Source organism: Lycorma delicatula, chromosome 4, assembly GCF_047948215.1.
Source record: "Lycorma delicatula isolate Av1 chromosome 4, ASM4794821v1, whole genome shotgun sequence".
Classification (NCBI taxonomy): Eukaryota; Metazoa; Arthropoda; class Insecta; order Hemiptera; family Fulgoridae; genus Lycorma; species Lycorma delicatula.
The window spans coordinates 149,865,359-149,883,039 of NC_134458.1; the positions used below are offsets into that span (position 1 = coordinate 149,865,359).

At 28.9% G+C, this 17,681-nt stretch overlaps 1 protein-coding gene across 1 annotated transcript in view; it reads right to left on the bottom strand.

The window, feature by feature from the left end:
* Positions 1 to 17,681, bottom strand: part of LOC142323947 (sin3 histone deacetylase corepressor complex component SDS3) — a 38,391-nt gene that overhangs the window by 14,345 nt on the left and 6,365 nt on the right. Inside the window, exons 2-5 of the mRNA XM_075364349.1 lie at positions 16,058 to 16,202; positions 8,117 to 8,180; positions 5,054 to 5,167; positions 1,928 to 2,328 (exon numbers count right to left, since the gene is read on the bottom strand). Coding sequence (XP_075220464.1) covers positions 1,928 to 2,328; positions 5,054 to 5,167; positions 8,117 to 8,180; positions 16,058 to 16,202 — 724 coding nt within the window. The remainder of the gene's footprint in view (positions 1 to 1,927; positions 2,329 to 5,053; positions 5,168 to 8,116; positions 8,181 to 16,057; positions 16,203 to 17,681) is intronic.

Genomic DNA, 17,681 nt, shown 5'->3' on the forward strand with positions numbered 1-17,681 from the left:
TCCTTGATTATAATGTTCCTTGACGATTTCCTACTCCGTGCAGTTCAGTAAATCCCTGCCCACAACCACTCCTTTTGAGGTGTTTAACATTCCATGTGGTGAGACATCAATGTACAATTGTCCATGACTCCCACCTTTGACACTTTGAGAAGTCGTTTGTGAATCATTGACTGTTTCAACAAATAGTCAGACACTAGTTTTCCTTGTCTCCTTTACAGGCCCTCCTGCAACTTCTATGATGCCTTGCACTATCATGAAAGGACTAATCTTTGAGGAGTCTCCTTTTCTTTTGATCACTAAATACTTGAAAACTGATTCGATGCACTTACTAACTTAAATCAATCCTTCTTTTTCAGAACTCTGCTTATCACTGAACTCAACACTCTTCCTCCTCTTCACTTGCAAAGATAGAGGCTCTCTAAGACGAGGGTTTTTACGAGGACTGTCTGCCATGGAAGTCATGGAATTTCAAGTTCCATATCGTATAATCCTGTCAGTCAATGTATCATAAGGTAAGGCAGAGAGACAGTTGGACATGCCGCTCCCTAATCATTGATCCTCTGGGTTCCTCCAATCAGCCGCCTCCCACAAATTTAACCCAGACCAGGGAGTCAAGTACTGCCTGACCCATGATACTGACATCCCAGGCTCTAAGGACTCCAATATCCTTAGACCCATAGGATAATCCGTGCCAAGAGCTGAAGTGACTGACTCACGCTGAGTAGCACAAGACTTGGCAAGACTAAGCTCAAAGCAGCCCATCCTCAACCAGCAGGAGAGATAGGCACTCATCATCATTGTCCTCATCTTCCTCTTCCCCCACCTCACACTCATCACTGACATTATTAGAAATTTACAATAGATTTGGAATAAATATGTAAAACCAAAATATTGCTGATTTTAAAATAAATTGTTTTCTACTTTTAAATTTCCAACTTTAAAATAACAGATATTTTTAAACAGCATAAAAAAATTCAGAGACTAAATCACACAATTATTATTGAAAATAAGTTGGTATTAAAACATATAACACCGAACAGCAAAAAATTAAATGTTTCCAATGCCTGTTAATATTCATAATAGACATATATTATAATTAAAAGTATGTTTTAAAATCACTTTATAATAGTATAATTGTGAATCATATGTGGTGCTATGAAGTACAAATTGTATAAATTCCCAGATTGCATTAATTGCTCAGCAAAATCTAAAGATAGGCTAAGTATATCCCTAGCTTGTCTGATTTAGAAAGAAATAGGTACTTGGAAATTGCCTGTAAATCTCATGAGGCAACAAATTACAAGTTGCAAAGATGTTTTTATGGCTCCATAATGTTCTTGAATTAAAATGAATTCAAGGTTCATATGTAAGATAGCTGCATCAAAATAATACCAAAAATGAAGCTGCATTGATCAAACACTATGACAATAACATTTCAAAACCCAAAACAATATGGATATGAAGCAGCAAGTAATAATCAGTCAATAAAAGATCTTCAAAACCAGAGCTCTAATAAATGGGCTCTTTTATATATTTACCTAAACATTTCCAAACAAAGTCCTTAAAAAACATTTAACTGTATTCAACAATTGTAAAACTGAAGAGGCTACATTCTTATATATATTTTACGAAAATTTGACTGTCCATTTCTGAGAAATTTACCTTAAACCAGATCAAATCTAATATTTAATTAAACAATAGAGCTACTTGTAAACTAAAATATTTTGTGTATATCAGAGCTACAAGAAAGTCTAGAAAAAATGAAGTAAAAACAGAAATTAATGTACCTCTTTCTGAAAAAAAAGAAAGCATTATATATAGTCACCCCTCAGCAGAGGACTCGCTTTTAAATATGTTTTTTTACTTAAAAATTCATAGAGAAATAAAAATATTTCTTAATTATAAAATATAAAACTTTAAAACCAACCATTGTGTGTAGGTTTCCGCACCGGTGGTCCAATTTTTAAACCTCTACTAATTGCTTTTAGGTCATTCTCTATTTCTTTTTCTTCAAGAAGATAATTAAGATGAGATGGAAGTGAAGCAAGCTTTCCACGTCTTTTATCTGGCAAAGGTGCAGGATCATGAGGACGTCTTCTAAGCTTCCTAGTCATAGCTGGTTTTGATTCTGTACTATCACCACTTAATTCCATTGATACTCTTTCTGCTTCAATAACTTTCTTCTTTTCTTCCATATCTGAAACTAAACTAGCACGTAATTCAACCTTCTTTTCTTCTAATTCTTTAGCAGCAGCACGTTTTTCATTAACATAATCTCTTTCAACACAATCCACCAAGTATTCACGCCAAATTGCATTCAACCGAATCCTAGAAAAAATTTAAGTAGTTGTTACTTTTAAGCACATCAAATAATGCTATTACAAAAATCAATTACGATAAGTTTTGACAGCCTGACTTACAATTTAAGTCATTGTCAGCACATGCAACTCTCTGCAGTGAAGAGAGTGCATTGCATCCTCCAACAAGTAGGGTCCCGAATCAGGCACATTCCTGCTAGGCCAAAAGGCAGTGGCACCAACAGGCCTTCAGTGAATGGACTGAATGGGAATCGTGCTGCGATGAAAATGCACACACACTGCTGGTCTCCCAACGTCAGCCCCAGTAAAGCTTTCAGTCTGGTCTAAGGACTAGAAAGCGATTTACATTTTCATCCATAACTAAATAAAACTAATGTACAACCGCCAAATAAATAAATACCTGCTTAATAAGAATGACCCAGCAGCAAAGAACTTTTGTCCAGGCTCTACAATAGGGTGATATATAAATTCCCTGCTATCCTTATGTTCTGTTCCAACAGCCTGAATTTTATTTCTGTTTTTATTGTTATCCTTGAACAAAGGTTGGAATGACAAAATAACAATAATAAACAGTAAGTATTTGTTTCTATTGTTATACTGAATTATAATAAAAAACAGAGGAATCTACATTATATGCCACTCTCAATCTGAAGATTTAATATGAGGGAAATACATATTTTTTTATACATTAATATATTTTCTGTCAATACGTTATTTGGGCCACAAGCAAGTAATTTCCCACCTGTTGCTATCAGCAGTGAGTTATGAATGGATGAAATTAAATTTTGACCAGTTATTTTAAATATCCCAATTAAATATTATGTAAAAATGTATATAAATGTTAGTTTGTGTAAACTTTATGTAAATAGCTTTACATTAGTCAATCACATTTAAATTTCTTTCATCCGACATTATTTTAGTTTTCTTGGGTACCTTGAAAAACAGATTTTTTGAGTTGTAATTTCAATACCCCTACTCTGAGCGATTATATCTCATGAAATCAGTAAAAGAATTATGTCAAATTTTGTTAGCACTATGTTTTATAATGTTTTAAATAGATCTACTGAATTTAAAAATACTAATTTTATATTTTTACCTTTTTTTATGAAGGAATTATCTTTATCTTGGGAACTGAAACCAATGAAGTTACAGGATACATCGGCTTCATTAAAAATTTAATGTAATAAATTAAATATTACAGCAATGTTATGATAACCATTTTCTTGGATATTTCATGTAAGGGGCTCAATCTTGATGTATTAGTAATATATAAATTAAGCAGTTACAACCTAAAGAGGTTCCTTGCAGGTATTAAAAGTTTTTGAGTTGGTTGCCTGAAAGTAATTAGTTCTTTCTTGCACCCAAATTCAACCCCTTACTTGTTAAATCCACCATGTAATAATAAATTTTGTAAATTTTAATAGAAGTCTGCTTATTATAACTTTACTGTTTTATTTATTTCACTGAATGTGTACATATTCAACTTAGCACAAAGCCAAAGCTTAAATCCTGTATATCTATAAGCTGTAGCTACTGAAATATCACATTCATGTCTTCAAAAAATGGAAAATTATAAAAGTTAGTGATTTGAAAATTGACAATTTATTTTATAAACACTATTAATAGTGTTCAAAATTTTGAAAAAATCTTGTTAAGGAGATTTTGTGAATTATAATTAGCCAAAGTAAGAGCTGCAGAATCAAAGGTCTAAAAACAGGCATTTTTAAATTTACCTAAAATAATTTCTCAAATAATGTCTGAAAATTTTTTATAAGGAATCAACATAAAACTAAACAGGCTAAATTTCTGTACAAGTTTCATGAAAATCTGACAATTCATTTTTAAGATATTTATCCTAAAGTTTGACTGCATATACTATAATAGTTAATTGGATAGTAATAGAGGGCATCTATTCATGTATTACTTAAAATATCAGAGTAAATATACAGCCAACTGCTCCAGAGGAGAAGGTTTCATGGATGAACACAGAATCTCTAGTTAACCTAGAGTTTGAACACACAGTGCTATTAAGTTGTATAACTCCGACACTGATTTATTTTTGTTATGTTTTCTCTTAGACATATTATATACAAATATTGTTTTTTTTGTGAAATAAATATAGATCATGATTAAGGAAATATATGTGGTACAGTTGACACTGCTATGCATGCTGCAGTGTGAGTCAACTGCAGAGTTACCTCAATTGTCAAGTGAATTTTTTGGTTCAAGTGAATGGCTGCTTTTCATGTAATTATACACAATATGAAAGTATAATAATATTATATAACTACAACTACAGCCCTATATGATAATTTTTTCTTCTCATCTGTAAGAATCATACTCATAGATGTTTCCAAAACCTAGACTGCTCATTCATTTTATGTTTGAAATAAATATTTGGTAATAAAAATCAGCTAATTATAATAAAATATATTTGAGTCACTATAATTATACGTAAACTACTTCTACTGCTTCATGACAAAGTAATCTTTCCTGTGTAAAAATTATATCATTATAAATTACATTATATTATTACTGTACTATAATGTACAAATCTACAATGGTTAACTGAATTATCTATAATATTATAAAAATTTGATAATTACTTTTAAAAAACTTAATAAATTTCCAGAATTTAATTTTAAATAAAACATTCATTTTTTATTTTATTGTTATTATTTTGTTTATATACTGTAAAAAAAGGTCATTACTACAGTGAATAAATCAATACCTACCTTTCTCTAAAAGCAATCTCTAATTTCTTGAGTTTTCTATTGTACTCAGGATGGGTTCCATCCTTAAGTTGTTGCAGCTGTTTTTTTAGATTCGCTAATTTGTCCTGATATACCCTGAAAAATAATTAGTTTTAAAAATTAACATTTTTTGCATTTGAACAGATGAAAAACAAATAGAAAATTTATTTTTATTAATTGCCTTTATTTCTGACCAATGTGAATATGAGAACAATTTAAGAAATTCTAATAAATTTTGATGTTGGTAAAAACATTATTACAATCTTTCAAAACTTCCAAGTTTTGTTTTAATTTTAGAGAATATCGATCAGAAATAAACAATATGAAGTTTCCAAAAAAGAATCAAGATAGTCAACAGTCATTCAACGGATCTAAGAAACTAAAGATTTTTTATTTTACTTAAGAGAAATCATCAAATTATCTGATGAAAACCCTGAAAGGGAAAAACTCTCAATACAAAATTTTGCTGGTCTGATAGGAACATGGTGTCAAGTGCAGCATGTCTTATGGTTTATGGAGTACCACTCCAAGACTATCACTCTCATTCAGGAATATCTTATGGTATTATTACCACTCGCCAATATTTATACAGAAGTATGGTAAAATTCTGGAAGTTCATGTTTTAGCAAAGATGTTGAGGAACCAAAGATATCAATCGACTGCTTCATCACTTTGAAGCTTGATTGATATTCCTAAATTCACTATGAATGGTGTTACGTGGACAGGCTACAATTAATGTGTAAAAACCTCAACTAAAACAGAAATTAAACCAGATTTTTGTGTAGTTTTCAAATAATACTAAAAGCAAGATAACAGATGATAAAATATCTTTGTATAAATGTTTTATTTACACAAATCAGACCAACGTTTTAATAAAGATCACATGAATCCTCAAAATTACCAAATTTAGAGATCAGAGCAACCAAATTAGATTAAAATTGTCTGACATTCTCTGAAAGTACAAGTCTAGTGAGTACTTTACAAAAGCAGTACAAGGCTGTTTTTCTTTCAAAAAAAAACCACCACAGCACCTAGACACTCCTTCAGCTTTTTTTGCCACAAAATGTTGAATACGTTCAGGTTGTATACTAACAGGATTAACAACCTCTACACTTTAGCTTTAGAATTGGAAATGCGCAAATACGCTCAACAAGGAATTTTGCAAGTAGATTAATACAGGAAGGCCTATTTCCTAACCAACATGAATTTATATCTCATACTGTTTTATTCTATTTTTTCAATTCATATAAATAACTTCAATTGTTTTGTATAAGTGCTTCAGACTGCTTTTATAAAAAGATAGTGGAAGCAGTCGCTAACATTACATTGAAAATGATCCAGCAAACATGGATAGAAACAGAATACATATTGCCATTCTGCAAATGGTGCCTGCATGAAAAACTTATCAACAAGATAACAAAGAAATATTTTTTGAATATTTATCTGCAAAAAAGTAAACTCTTCCTAATCCACTCATAAAAATTACCAAACAATCAAATCTTGTGATTCATTTCAAAAACTCTTCATTATAATATCTTAATCTCACCTGTCCTACTTAAATAAATAGTTATAATATTTAATTCATAAACAAATTTGTAACTATAACCCAATTCATTAAAATTATATATACAGTTAAGATACATAAAAATCATTTCAAAATACACATTTTTGTGTTTAATGAGTTATCCTATACAGTATTTTTGAAATTTTTTTTTGGAAATTTGATTGTAATTATAAATACATTAGATGCCACTTATTAAAATCACTAGATAATTGAATAAGCAAGATTATTTAATCATTTTTCTAAAATCCAAACCAAAATACAGGAAATTTGTACAAATTTCTTTGTGTAATAGAATCAAGAATCAGTTTATTGAATTAACATTTTAATATTTAAAATGTTTAAATATGTTTATTTGTCATAATACAAAATAGATTGTTTCTGTTTACTGCACTGTATTATGTTGTTTATGCTTTCATTTTATAGTAGTACCTACATTTAATGTTACAGTTGATTACTACAAGGAAATGGGTCATATCGCAGCATGGTCCTGTCACTAGCTGGCTAAGAACAATCAGCTCTGCGCCAGACTTCCGTTAGTAAAAGATGGCAAACTAAATATGCATATGTGCAGTGCACTACACTTCTTTTTTCAGTGCGTTCCATCTTTCTACACTATGTATAAGGTTCAATTTGTATGTTTATTTAAATCTTTTAGTTTTTTTTTTTTGGTATGCTTTAACTGTTCTTAATGTTTAGTTGTTACATTACTATTGTTTCATTGTGATCGTTTTTGATTTTGTCTGTTTATTTTTTGTGCACTATACTGAAATTTTGGTGAATTTCAAAGCCATGACATATAATTAAGTCAATTTAAATTTATTTCATACAAAAAACCTTGTTATAAAATAAACAGTTTACTATTATTGACACTTAAACATAAAAATTACTTAGTAATTTTACAAATATATATAACGATGTGAATAATTACATTTATTTACCGGTATAATAAAACAACCAGTCGTAATTAAATTTATGTAAAAAATTACAAGTTTAAAAATATATGATAAACTTTCTAAATGTAGTCCGCGGGAAGCAGCAACAACACTGGGATGTTCTCAGACTTCACTTTCTCATATAATTAAAAGCCGAAAAGAACTGGAGGCTGCAGACACCCTAAATGAGAACATGAAAAAAAAGAGAAAACGTGATGGTAAGTATGAAAATATTGAACACACTTTGTTAAAGTGGTTCACTGAGGAAAGAACATTAAATGCGCCCATCAGTCATGATAAGAGCCAAACAATCTGCAGAAAAATCTGATCATGATTTCAGCCAACAGATGGTTGGATCTCTCGGAGAGAGTGAGTGAGTGAGAGAGAGAAATAAATTTGTTTAAAAGAAATTATTCAGAGAAAGATTGGATGTTGATAAATCTGCTGCAGATGACTGAAGTAAGAACTGCATTTCTAAACTTATTAATATATATATAAAAAATATTTCAGATTTATTTTTTTTATAAAAACTTAACATAAATTACTTACTGCTCTTTTATCTCTGTATATTCTTCATTCTTCCTTAATTCTGTTTCACTGGCTTCTTCAGTGTCTGAAAGAAACAGATCCAAGAACTGTTGAATAATAGCCATACAATATATATATAGTTAGTATATAATTTAAAATTAGAATTACTTTTTTACTAATAACTAATCTTTTATCAAATGATTAGAATAATAATTATTTTTTAAATTATTCTGCTGCTATAGAATGATCTTTATTGTTAAGTATTCATTAGCGCAAAGAAGTCAAAATTATTCTAGATGTAATTATGTATTATTACAGATTATAATTATGTGTGCATAAATCTTTGTTGGCAACAATACTCATTGATCCCATCACATTTATATTGCAGAACTATGTACAGTAAGTATCATTTATACCGACATCAAATGTAATGACATTTCAGATATAGTGACCAAAAACTTGTCTGTTGGTTGGTTTGGTATGCTGTTAATACATAAATTCAGTATGTATATTGTTTATAATTACATTGCAGAAACACATCGGTTATTATGACTACTTTTTCTACTGCAATGCAACATTTTATCACTTACAATGACAGACTAAAGTGACTTGTCAGTAACATAGAATATCTACATTGTAGTCACAGAAATATTTGTCAGTTAAAATGAGTCACTTTTCCTTTTTACCTGCATATGTACTATAGTGGGCTATATATGCTAACGTGGGCTTTCAAACAAAAAAATCTATAATGCTGATGTATCTGGTCTTTTTTTAGACCAATGCCAGAAAGAACCCTTCAGTTTAAAAGTAAAACGTGTTCGGGGGGGGGTACTATCAAAAGAAAGACTAACAGTACTAATTGTTACGTCTTAGTTATGAAAATGGGACCGTGAGTTAAAGATTGAAAATGACAAAACACTGCTGCTCATTGACAAGTGTCCAATACACTGTTGCACATATACAACTGTATTACAATACCTGTGTAGATGGCATACAGGATTTAGATTACAAAAAAAGCACAAATAACTATTCTGGATGCTATTATTATGTTAGAAAGATCACGGACTGAAGTTTCTCTGCTGACTGTAATAAATTGCTTTTGACATGAAAGATTTTTACCACAGGCTAGCAAGTTACTGACTTCGCATGCAAAGAAGAATCTTTAGCGGAATGGGGCAATAGTCTGCAAAACCAATCATTGTCAAATGCATTGTTTGAAGATTATCAAGAGGTTGACAAAGATTTAGAAACGCATGAAACTGTAACGGATGATGATGTACTGACTTTAGTACTAGCAGAAATAGACAGGGATACAGGTAATGACAACAAAGGTAACAATAACAACAATGATTAAGACATCACGTGCCAAGTCTTCCAGACGTTTTAGCAGCAATGAAAACCATTTGCCGGTTTCTCAGTTTTACAGAAACTGCTAATGAAGAAACAAAGTGTTTGTTTTGATTTAGAAAAGAACCTTCAAAAACTGTATTACAACACAAAATATTTGAAACAAAGCAAATAACAGACTTTTTGCAGAAAAAGAAATTTTTACAATTTTCCTCTCTTCTTTTACTCTACCGTATTTTGTATTTATTATTGGATATTTTAGTTTTTTTGTTATATTATTTTATTATGGAAATAAATTATTATTATTATTATTATTATTATTACTGTTGTTTCGTTCCTAGTTTGAGCCAGCTAGTGCTGCGCTCTAGTTTCTACTAGCGCTGGTCTGCGAGTCAGTTTTATACATTCATTCAAGTGAAGAACCCCATCTGGCGCGGTCAAGTATTTCTTGGTCTAATGTGATTAGTGTTATTTAGTATTGTATAAAATAAATTCAACTGTCCTAGAAGAATATGGTTTCATTTCATTTCATTTCACTTCAATCTACAATCAATACAGTCCATTCTAGCTCTAAAGAGTTAACTGTATTACAATACCTGTGTAGAAGACATATTAAAATAGTACCACTAAGCTACCTTAAACATTGGTTATTTGACTATTGGTTATAATGACCTTAAAATCGTCAGTCCCTTGGAGGTCACTATAAACAATATTTACTGTATTTTAACTTTTATATTATCACGACAGAAAAAAGTTCAATATATATATATATACACTAAAGATAAAATCAGTAACTAAAAAACAAATAAAAATTATTTTACCTCCATACATAATAGATTAAAAGAATAAGTTTTAAGTTTTTAAGCAAATAAAAGGTTACAAGATAATTACTGAAGAAGGTATTCCCCACAATATGGTAATGATAAATTGAAAAATAATTAACACAAGCATTAAAGGTATCTTTCATTTTACTTGTGCAAATAATGTTAATATACAAATAAATTAAAAAATAAATATACATAAAACTTATACAAATATAAAATAAATCAAAACCTTTAAAATTAAATATAAAAATAGTTTTTTTTTTCATTTTGACATCTATTTGATTTTTGTCACTAACTGAGAATACATGTTGGAAATATTTAAGAATCAATTATTTTGCCATCTGAATTAACTGAGTTAATTCTGATTAAAAACATAAAACACATAATAACATCTGGAATAATTTTGACAACTTTACACTAATAAGTAGTTTACAGTAAAGATCAATCTATACCAATAGAATGATTTTTTTTTAATTTTTATTCCAATCTGTTGATAAAAGATGAGTTCTTAATAAAAAATAATAATTTTAATTTAAAAATATATACTAATTGAATTACAGTAAAACCTTGTTATTACAGTTTTCTCTAACGCAGAAATCTCTGTTCGCAACAATACTCATTGGTCCCATCACATTTATATTGCAAAACAATGTACTTTAATTCTTATATTATCACAACAGAAACAAGTCCAATAATCTCTCTGTATTGGTGACACTTCTGAACAATCTCAAGTTACTGATTATTCACAATCACATTACTTACAGTAATCAGTAAAATTGTCCTTTCTTAATGCTGCAGAGCAGGAAGTTTGTATCCGTTTTGTTCTTTGGTTATCAATTGAGTAACAAGTATGTTACATGTCACAGCCCCCTACAACCTTATTATTTTAGTAATAAAATAATATGACATTTAACATCCTTATTATTTTATTTTATAAAGATGCACTGGAACAGATCATTATAACTTGTCTTTTAGTTCAAATATGTTTGTTCTTCAATGTCTTCATAAAATAAAATTATATCATAAAATGAACAAAAGGTTGTTTATGTGTTAAAAACAAGCTGAAACATTCAAATTTCATTTTAGCTGTTTCATCACAATATGTAAAAATATACATAAAAAAGTGAATGCCAACAACAAAGGTTGAGATTACTAATGGATTAAAAGACTGTAATTTGGAAAAACATTTATCAAGCTGTTCTTCAATGGCTTCAACAAAATAAATGGACTAAAGATTAGAACAAAGGCCCAATTCCTCTTTCAAAAGCTGAACTTCCAGCATTTTAAAGACTTTGATTGGAATTGGCTTGAAAAATTTAAACAACTACATAATAATTTTAAAAGGAAAATGTGTGGGTAAGCTAACGATGGTGATTTTATTATTACAAATGGCTGACTAAAAGGTATGTGCCCAAGAATATGTTATAGTTATAAGGAATATATATTCAATGCAAATGAAGCACAACTATTTTGAAACACAATTCCTAACAAATATTGAAATTTAAAGCAGAAAAGTGTACAAGTGAAAGTTCTAAGGCTGTCACAGTTTTAGGTTAGCTACATCAATACTTTAGAATGAACATCAAATACTTTAGAAGCATTTTAAAGCTTAGAAAATTTATAGTGAAGTATCACAGTAACAAATTGGTATGGATGACTTCCCAACTTTACAAATACTGTAGTGTGTAAACCAAGAGCACATAGCACAAAAATCTATGAAGTGAAATAACTAAGAAACTTGTATCCTAATTTCATGCTGATATGTATGAGGTGTGTTTTTAAAGTAAGGTTTTGAAATAAAAACAAAATGGAAAAATATGAATAGATTTTTATTGCTTAAGCATAGTTGCCTTCAACATAAACACATTTTTCATAATGTTTCACTAGCTTCTTCATTCCCTACTTAAGAAATTATGTCACATAATTTAAATAATACAGTAATGTCATTTTAACTTTGAAGCCACTGTGATGCAAGTCACTGTTTAAAGTGAAGAAAAAGAAAATAATTACTGGAAGCTACGTCAGGGCTCTAGGGTAGATGATTAAAGATTTTCCAACAAAATTTAATTGTCTCACTGTCTGAATTGTCATGTGTAGTATCATGTACATTGTCATGCAAAAACAAAATTCCACGGGAGAGCATCCAATATCACTTGTTTTTTATAGCTTTTTCTAGAATTTTTTAATGTTTGATAATGTGTATTGGCATTCACAGTATTTCCACTTAAATTCGACAAACAAGAAACTGTTTTTGTCCCCAAAAAACCAGTTGCCATAAGCTTTTTTACCGAACGTTCTTGTACAAACTTCTTCACCCTAGAAGATGATAAATGTCACAATCAAGAAGTTCGTTCGAACTTCACCAGTAAGAGTCCTCAGAACTGGAGGCACAGCGAAGTCAATGAACTAATGTTTACAGTTCTAAACATGACCTAACCTAAAAGTGAAATGAAAATGGGGAAAAAAATTAAAAAATAAGCATGAAAACATTATATTTCAGTTCAATTAGATTTGTAATAAAGAATGCTTTCAAAAAATACCTTGATTTTGTTAGACAAATTTTTTTTCCTTCCATTTGATGAACCACGGGACTCGAATATGTCATTTTTCTTCAAAAAGGTGGCTTTAAGAATCGCACAGCTAGGTAGCAGTACTTGATAGTACTAAGTTGCGTACAAAAACTTGATAATGTACTTGAAATAAAAAAATTTAAAAGAAAATATACTACAGCTTGTTTTAATAGTAAATGCTCTTACGTAAATGAAAGTACTGAAGATGAAACAATTTTTTTAATTCCCATCACTTTAATAAAAAAAATAAAAGTATTAGTTCGCAAGAGACTATAGCTGTTAATAAAACACAAAAAACACGAGTAGTAGGAAAGTGTTGTAAATGTGGCAACAAAGATTTGTTAGATAAAACAAAAATAAATTCAATTGTAAAATTTTTATTATACAATTAATATTATTTTTTGTAAATTTATATGTAATATGATTGAACCATATATGTAATGTTACATTGAGTCCATGAAGTCTATTGGAAGAAGACTGAATGAATGTAGTGCGGAGCTGACTTATATAGTGTGTACGGAGCCAAGTGAACAGTCAGGAGCTGAGTGCAGCCAACAGGAGCCAAGTTCATTCGAAAGTAGCTGTGTGAACTGATCGAAAGACCTTAAATTTTAAAATCCTTCTTAAAAAAATATTTAATAACATGAAATGAAACTGAGTCTGAACAATTAGAACTACTTGAACTAATTAATGGAAAAATAAAAAAAAGTTAATTTAATAATAATAATATAAAAAGTGCATCAACGAATACGATAAAAATCAAGAGTTACATTTACAAAGTAAAAAGTGCAATATGACATCATGGATCTTCGATTCATGAAGGTCATTATACTTATTTTATTAAAAAAGGGAAAATATGGTATGAAGTGAATGATATGACTGTCAACAAAACAAATTGGCCAAGAAATTCAAAAGGTGTATATTTGTTTTTTCTAGAAAGGCAATAAATTTTAATAATAAATCCAAAAGATAACAATCAGTAATTCATAAAAAAAATAATAAAGATAGATTAACAAAACGCAATGATATAAAAATAATTACAATGAAATTGTAAACCGTACAGTAAGTCTCGCAGATAATAAAATGATACTGATATCAAAAAAGGTGAGAGACTACATTTCTATTATATATATATAAATATATATATATATATACAGTAATAGATAATAAAAAATGTTTAAGCGTTCCGTATAATAAGCAAAAATAGAAAGATTTGTTATAAAACTCTTACCAGCCCAAATTAATTTAATTTACTAAACAATGAATAATCATAAGAATTGTATTATTTCTGTAAATGTGATATGTATTACACAATTTCTTATCATAACACATTCAGAACATCAAAAAACTACACTAAATTGTATTTCTATTATTTTTATATATAAAAAATACGGTAATTAACGAAGTAAGACTAGGTAAATAAATAATCAATACATCTGTTACTAAAGTAATGCAAAACACATTTACTTGATTTTTTCTATTTATATCCTTTAATAAAAATATTGCATTAAAACATGCATTCAATTAAAAAACTGAATTTTCATCACACTGAAAAGTAAAAAACATGAAATAATGTTGAATACTTAAAATAAAGACAATATGAGTTGTAGTGAAATATAAAAGGTGTAAATTACTTTCAAAACAAATATGTAATTGAAGAAAAGTTGTTGAATCAGTAATAAGTCAACATGCAATATAAACACTAATAGCTGATAAATTTGTGACAGCAAATTTATAATTGTCAAATTTAACCAAAATTGTGATAATGACTTTATACTACCCCTGCTAATTATATGAGTTTGTTTAATAAATGAAATCGGGCTGGTAAGAGTTTTGTAACAAATTTTTCTATCTTTTGCTTATTATATAGAACGCATTTTTTATTACCTATTATTATTGTACATCTATATTCTATACATTTAACATGTATTTTTAAAAAATTCTAAATTAATAACAGATTATGATAACAGAAATGTTATCTCTCACCTTTTTTTATATCAGTATCATTTTGTTATCTGCGAGACTCTTACAGTTCGGTTTACAATCTCATTGTAATTTTTTTGGATTCCATTTACTGCTGATTTGCCTTGATGTTCAAATAAGAAATCCTAGTCTCATCTACGATAGTGTGATTAAATAATTCATCACCTTCAATTTCATAACACTGCAAAAATTTATTTTGTATTCTCTCTCTCTCTGTGCGTGCGTGTGTGTGTGTGTGTGTGTGTGTGTGTGTGTGTGTGTGTGTGTGTGTGTGTGTGTGTGTGTGTAAAGAAACACATAGTCTTGTTTTTCCTTATATATGTCAGTTGGCATACAATTTTTTATAGCCCAATTTTTCAGTCAAAGCTTCAATAAATCAGACAACTGTGACATAGTGAAGCTCCGGTTTCCTCAAAAAGGTTTTTTGTCAACCTTTTTAATCAAATCATCCATTATCAATGACTGCCTGCCACTGTTTTTCATCATAAATGTTCATTTACCCTTCTTGAAATGAACAGCACCACCATCTTACTTTAGCATCATTCATAATATTTGGCCCATAAACATCATAAATTTGTCTGTGAACTTCAGCTGAGAATTGTTTTTTGCCAACAAAAATCAGACTACTCCTCCTACTTCATACTTGGTGGGATCACTAATTGTAAATGGAAAATATAAACAACAAGAAAATAACTAAATTATTGTTGCTAACAGCTGACTATTGATTGAAATAACTGTGCTCCACAACCCTGTTTTCTTTAAAACTTTAAATTATGATAAAAATACATAAAGTAGTTCAGAAATTTATTTCTTTTAGTAACATTAGGTTAATAGGCTGCCTAATTGCAGCCAAAAATAAAAATGAATTTGTTATATGAAAATACCATGCCTGACCAGGTTTTGAAGCTGTGATTTTCCAAATAAAAGACAGATATAGTAATATTCCAACATGTAATGGATCAAATGAAAAGAACATATTTTTCTTATTGAATTCTCTGTACAATAGAAAATCTGTAATAGCAGTAAAAACTCTTCGTCCTTCCAATGCTGTTAAAGAGTGATTTGATAGTACATTAATATCCAACAGTAATCTAAAAATATATTCAATTAGATAACAGTTCTTTTACTACATTTAAGCATTAGACATCTTTATTATGCGATTTATCTATGAAAGATTGTCATATAATTGCTAATAAAACAACATTGACTAAACAAATAAATTATTATCATTCCTTTACCTTCATCACTTTCTTCACGTTCTCTGTCTCTATCATCTTCAAAATCATTGTCATTGTCTTCGTCAAAATCGTACTCATCATTCATATAATATGGCGACCCTTGACGTACAGACATTGCCTTACCTTTGCATCCTTCCAGTAACACCTACAAAAAAATAAAAAACAAAAGATAACATAAAAAAAAGCCATTAAATTACATAATATTAGTCTTAGTTACAAGTTAATTTCATTATCTTCTTGGTAATCAATAACAACTTAGTTATTGCAATTTAAAATTATAATTATTGTTTAAATTAGATAATGAGAAGAACCTAGCACAATTTTAGTATATAATTAACACAACACATACATTACTTCTAAAATATTCATAAAATATGTTAACACAAAAAATATATACATTTTTAATCTAAACTTGTACAGAAACTATGTGAAAATTAACAAATAAATTTATGATAACTAAGGAAAAAATGTTATTACAAGAAGACTGGGAAAAAATATAAATATGGGTTGTTATACTTTTCAAGTTTTTCATAGTTAAGTCCCTCTAAACTGTGTTTAGAGGGAAAAATTATTTTATTACAGCACTTTATAAAGATAAACTCTACAACATTTATTTAAATTATTTGAGCATAAATAATTAATGATTTTGTTTTAATTAGTTAAACCGGTAATTTTTTAATTGATGGTAATTTTTAAAGTATGAAATGTTTTTATTAAATGTTGTAAATATAATGAAAAAAAGTTATAATACATAAATTCGTGCCATAACAACTGTAAAAGTGTAATAAGTTTTGTAATTTATTACTCTTTTTCACTGCCTCACAACAGATACAGAAACTTTTAATCAAACAGCCCTAACGTTCATTAAAAAAAAAAATAATAATACCACATAGAAAATAAAACTGTAATAAAAGTAATAAAAATGGTTAATTTTAAAATAAGAGCAAAATTTATATCCAATTTATTAGTTAAAAGTATTTTTGTGAATGTTCTATGGTTATTTATCAGACATATTATTTTTTCAATTAATATAGGTAAAATAGTACTTATTAATACAATTTTACTAAATAATTATGTGTAATGTTTTCAATGGATTCTATTAAGACAAGAAAAACATTTTTTCAAAAATATAAGGTTTACAGAAAATATTTATAAAATTCAAGTTTTACATAGTTCATACAACTAAATCTGAATCACATCATTGTATTCTACTTTCTCATCAAATTATGAAGCATATTCATAAAGGATCATTTGGTCATTAAAAAAAATTAACTCATAGTTAAGGTTTTTACTTACACTTTTAATTTACTACATATCTATTTCACTTTTCCACATAATCACCAATCAGTTCTAAGCACTTTTTGTACCAGTTTCTGTAACCCCTCTGCATAGAAGTTCACCGCCTAGGAATTGAACCAGTTGACAACGGCAGTTCCTCATCATTTTCAAACCATTGTCCACAAAGCCACTTTTTCAAATGCAAGAAGAGGAAGTAGTCAGTAAGTGCAAAGTCAGGACTATGGAGGGTTGTTAAAAAGTTCCCAACAAAAATCTTGAATCTTCTTCTTGGTTAAGGCAGCAGTGTGAGGACACTCGTTGTGAAGAAGGATTATGCTGAACGACA